The following is a 5,260-nucleotide window of genomic DNA, read 5'->3' as shown; positions in this document are numbered from 1 at the left end:
GTTAACCCTTAAAAACCTAAATTTCTGGTGGAAATTGAGAAGTAAACGGTAGTTCATTCTTATCCTGGCATTCCTAGCTGATTGGCAGATTTTAAATTCTTTTCACAATTTTTTGAAACACGTGACTTCTCATAGTACATTTTCCAGTTTGACACAGGACATGCTTACCCACAGACCCACGTATCTTGAGTTCCTTTGTAAAAGGAAACGAAAAGTAGATAAATCTATGTTCCATGAATGAACGAATGAATTAATAAATAAATAAATAAATAAATGCAGGCTAGAACAGTTCATCCAGCTTCTGTTAGAGCCCTACACATGTCGGGTCACACCTGATTCAGTCAGCTGAGTTCGGTTCCTCCAGGTGCTGTTGTTTACAATGTGGCTATTTAGTTCTCAAAGCCCAGAACTAACATGAGTGTTTCCAGTGACTGAAGGCGATGGGATACTTTATTATCTATCATACTTACAATAAGTCTAGCATTATGTGGCTGATTTTATGCAATTTGTAGGATAGGGAGATGATCGTGAGAGAAAGTGATGTACTCTCCCTCCAATACTCACTTTGTCTTAGAGTTGAAGTGTTGTCACTGAAAAAAAAAAAAATCACTCATTTTTTTCCTCCTCTGCAAACCTGAAGGTAGTACTGCTTGGAAATAGGATTCTCTGTAGAATTTACGGGTTGCTAAGTGGTTTCACAGCTGGAGGAATAACATTCCTCTCCTTCTACTTTCAGAGCCTGAGAACGTGTTCTAAAAGTTGGCCACAGGCCCATATGATTCTCCTACACTTGCAAAGAAAGGGGACATGAAGCTATGTGCCTTCAAAAAGAAGGGAGAGTTGCCTATAAATTATATCTCACCAAACTTGATTCTTACAAAAGATGGGGGTAAAATTCACCTAGTGCCCCAAAAGAATCCAGTTAACTTGTCACACCCATAGGGCCACGTGTCTCTGTCTAGTGGTTTTCACGCAGGAAAAACCTTCCTAGCCCGACCGCGCCCCGCCCCTTCCCCGAGATGCCGACACAGGCGGCTGCAGTCGCCCTGGCACGGTTCAGTCTGTCGCCGCCTCCCCCTGACAGCGTCGCTCAGCACCTCCGCTCTGCCCCTCAGCTCTGCCGGGGGCTCCCCTTGGGGCTCGGGCCTCGGCCGCTTCCTCTGCCTCTCCTGCCTCCGTCGGCGCGTGTTCCCTGGCCTCTGCCGCAAGCGTAAGAAGGGGAAGTTGGGCGACACTGAGCAGCTTCTCCGGGACAGAGGTCCGGTCCCCCTCGGCGGGAGACAGGCGCCGTCCCGCGCAGCCCGCCCGGCCGCAGCAAGCACGTTCTGCTTCCCGGCCGCGGTTCCTTCGGAAGCCACTCCGCGCCTCACCTGGAACCCCCCGGCTCGGGGTCGCGATGCAGCCCACGGCCGCCGCCACCACGCTCTCGGGGCGCTCGGGGCTCCTGTTCCTGCTGTTTCTCCTGCGGCTGCTGCGCGGGATCACGGCGGCGCCGGCCGGGTTGGTCGTGGGCGCGACGCGCGGCGGAGCAGGGACAGGTGAGTCCCGGCATCTTGGGAACCTCGTCGCCGGCTTGGGCCGCCACCCCCCACCCCCACCCCCCATCCCCCCCACCGCCCCCCCCCCCAGGCCGCCGCCGCCCGCGGGCTCCTTTCCTGCTCCGCGGAGTGCGCCACCTGGAATTTGCCGCCCTGTGGAAAAGAGGAACTTGGGCGACCACGGACTGCCTGGCTCTGGGCGATGGAGCGGGCGACTGGGGGGGGGGGGGTTAGGGGGGAGGGGGAGAGGCCGCGGCTGGCGCCCCCGCCCCCGCCTGCCCCCTCGGGGAGCAGGAGCCCAGCCCTGGAGCCCCGCCCTGCCTACAGGCCAGGGCCATCACACAGAGCCTGGACCCCGCACACCCCTGCGACTCTGCCACTGAAGCAACTTCTCCATGAGTCACCACCCCCGCCCCTCCCACGCTCCCCCTGGATATATTTTGTGGACCTTTTTGGGTTTTTCTGTTTGGGGAGTTTTTGTTTGTTTTGCTTCTATTTTATATCATTCTGACTTCATGCATTTCTCTGAGCCTTGTGATTCCTTCCTCTAGTCTGCTCAGAAAATTCTTGATAATCTAGTCAGTGCAACAGGGGACAGGCCTTTCTTCACTTTACCTGGACTCATCCTTAGCTCTCATTAGGGCCATCTGCTGGGCCCTATGGAATCCTGTGACCCATGGTCTTGAACTCTCCCTTCTCTGACTTTGGATTCTATCCTCACTGCCCCTACCCTGCCCCAGCTCCTCAGGAGCAGCCCCCTCCTTGCCCCTCATCTTCCCACAGGACACTGGCCTACCTCCTGACAGTCCTGTGACATGCAGGCCTCCTCTGCTATGGCCAGGCTGGCCTGTGCCTGCACTGGGTAGAGTGACTGATGCAGAGTTTGGCCTGGTCAGCGCGGATTCCCATCTGGGGATATGTGGCTTCCTGCCAGGCAGAGGTATCCTGATCCTATCCCAAAAGTGGAAGGGCACCAGCCTCTACACTAGGGTCAGCCTCTGTGCGGGGACAGTCCTTGCTCTGTCTTGCACACATTCTGTTGCTGTCACCTGGATGGCAGCGGAGTGCCTGCTGCTCTTTTTCTTCCAGCACCAAGTTCCACCTGTGTTTTTCCTTCCCAGATGCTCTCTTGCTTTCCTACAATTTCTCCATCACATCTCAGGCCAGGTCGGGACAACCGTGGTGTGAGATTCAAGGCCAGGTCAATGGAAACAAGTTTCTTTATTATGACTGTGGAAGCAAGCTGATCTTATCCATTGGTCCTTGGGGGATGAAGCTGAAGGACACAGAATTTTGGGACACACAGATGGAACCTCTGGAAGACCTGGGGGAAGAGCTCAGAAAGAAACTGCTGAACATCAAAGCCGAGATTTTCACTAAGAACGGTGAGTCCAGAGGCCCAGGGCAGAAGGAGAGCACTTTGGCAGGGCTGGGGAGCTATAGTGTTCATGTAAAACTTTGAAGTGGGTCCCAGCAGCCAGGGCAGACAAGGGGGCCAGAGCAGGAGGGTGAAGGGGAGCTGAGGAGTGTGCAGTGGGTGGGGCAAAGGATTGTTCAACACCAGAGGCTGATTGGTCAAGACCAGAGGCTGATGTGTTTCCTCTGGCCGCGCGGGGGCAGGTTCTCTCACCCTGCAGAGCAGGCTCACGTGTGAACGTGTGGCCGATGGCCACACCAGAGGATCCTGGCAGTTTGTCTTCAATGAGAAGTTAACCTACAAGTTTGACCCGGAGAACAGAAAGTGGATAGAGAGTCCTCCTGGAGACCAACAGGTTAAGGACAAGTTGGACAGTGACAGAGAGCTGACCGAGCTCCTCATGAAGATCGCGAACGGAGACTGTAAGAGATGGCTCCAGAAACTGCGGGAGCACAGCAACGAGATGCAGGAGACCACAGGTAACTAGAACACGGGATGGAGTGCTGGTTCTCTTGAAGAGATTGGCGGACCCCGCCTTAGTGTGTGTGTGTGAGAGTGTGTGTCTGTGATTGTGTGTGTGTGTGTGTGTGTGAGAGAGAGATGATGCATACATGATGAGTTGTCCTTAGGAGTACAAGGGCCACTAGTATGTCCTAGTGTCCTTCCTTTCCCTGCTCACCTCCTGGCATCTCTCCCTACTGCACACACCTTTAGTTCTCTCTCTGGATTTCTTCCTGGCCCCAACCTGAAGGCCTCATTCTGTTTCCAGAGATTTACTTCTCACTATTCCCTTTTCTGAGCCTCATTGTTGTTTTTTGTGTCCCCTGGTCTCTTTCTCAAAATCCTTCAGTGCCAGGTGAAATGTCAGCTCCTGACAAGATGTCTCTGTCACCATCCATACGTGTCCCCTCCTCTTCTGTCACAGCAGGAGTGACTGTTTATACAGAAAGCCTTGCTCCCCCCATTAGCTATATGATCTGCATGAACCTTCCATCCCCAGGACCAGTCACAGCGGCTGCCACAAACATGGCAGAAGGAGGACATCTGGGCTGAAGGATTACATGGGGCAGCAGCAGCTAAAGACTCCTGCCCCCAGTTTGGGGCCCCTGATCAGGGCTCTCACTACTGTGTTTCTATTTCAGGAGCACCGACCACAACCCTGCCTGTACCTCTGGTCAAAGACGCAGCCATCAGGCCGATCACTTCTGTCCTCCTTGTGGTCCTCACGCACTTAATCCTCCTTGTTGTCCAAGGCATAATCCTTTGAGTAACAGGTACTGTGGGCAGAACTGAGTCAGAAGTGAGAGGCAGATGGCCCGAGGTTAGCTCAGAGAAAGGCAAATGGCCAGCCCTTGTCCTTTTACCTGGACCTTCTCACCTGAACATGAGACCGGATGCGTTGGACTGTATTAGCTTCTCCCAAGAAAGAGACTCATCAGGAGCTGTTGATGTAGAGGTTGAGGTAGATAATTATTACAAGGGATTGGCTCACGACTAGGGGATCTGTGAGCTGAAGAAAAGGGAAGATGATGGTGGGGTTTCTAGTGCAAACCCGAAGGCCGGAGAATCAGGACATCTGTGGTATAAGTCTAGGTCCTGGTCCGAAGACCCATACACCAGGAGTGCTAATGACCAACGCTGAGGGCAGGAGAAGGATGGCCCAGCCAAACTGAGAGCAAAGTTACCTTTCCTCCACCATTTGTTCCGTTCAGGCCCTTGTGGATTCAATGAGGACAGTCTTCTTTATTCCGTCTACTGATTCAAATGCTCATGTCTTCCAGAAACACTCTCTAGACAGACCCAGAAAGAATGTTTTCCCAGCTATTGGGGGGCATCCCTTGGCCCATCAAGTTGACCCATAAAAGGAGGCAAGACCAAGTTCTCACATGCTTGATAACTGTTACCAGGGCAGATTTATCCTTGAGCTCTGATAGTGCCTCGCTAAGGCTGGTGGGAAAGCACAGGTTTCCCCTGCCCCTGACCCCAAAGTTTGCATCCTGTTTTTGCTAAGGGATTGAGCAAAATCAGGCCTGGCTCAGACCAACTTTTCACCTGGGAGGGGCCCAAGTGAAGGGTGGTATGCAAATAGTAGGAGCACCGGGCACTCTGGCTTGGGGGAGAGCAGCAGGTGGCTGCACATGATGTGTCCTAGGGATGGGGACCTCTCCATGCTGCGTCCAGGAGAGGGGTCCATGTCTGAACCAAAGAAGAGGGGTGGGAAGGCTGTTGTCCACCCAACGAAAGGCTGGCTTGCAGGGCTCTGCTCCCATGCTACTCTGCTTGGGTGGTGGCAGCTAACCAGAGG

At 53.6% G+C, this 5,260-nt stretch overlaps 1 protein-coding gene across 1 annotated transcript; it reads left to right on the top strand.

Annotated features, from left to right (window-relative positions):
• Positions 1–1,019: 1,019 nt before the first annotated feature.
• On the top strand, positions 1,020–4,581 carry LOC122899149 (UL16-binding protein 3-like). Its single transcript, XM_044237081.1, is given in 7 exon segments — positions 1,020–1,210; positions 1,301–1,336; positions 1,338–1,373; positions 1,375–1,538; positions 2,660–2,923; positions 3,159–3,434; positions 4,098–4,581. Coding segments are annotated over 7 exon segments (1,092 nt in total). The 3' UTR covers positions 4,223–4,581.
• Positions 4,582–5,260: the final 679 nt, after the last annotated feature.

The sequence above is a fragment of the Neovison vison genome, chromosome 1 (assembly GCF_020171115.1).
Source record: "Neovison vison isolate M4711 chromosome 1, ASM_NN_V1, whole genome shotgun sequence".
NCBI classification, from domain to species: Eukaryota; Metazoa; Chordata; class Mammalia; order Carnivora; family Mustelidae; genus Neogale; species Neogale vison.
This window is presented reverse-complemented; position numbering and strand designations above follow the sequence as displayed.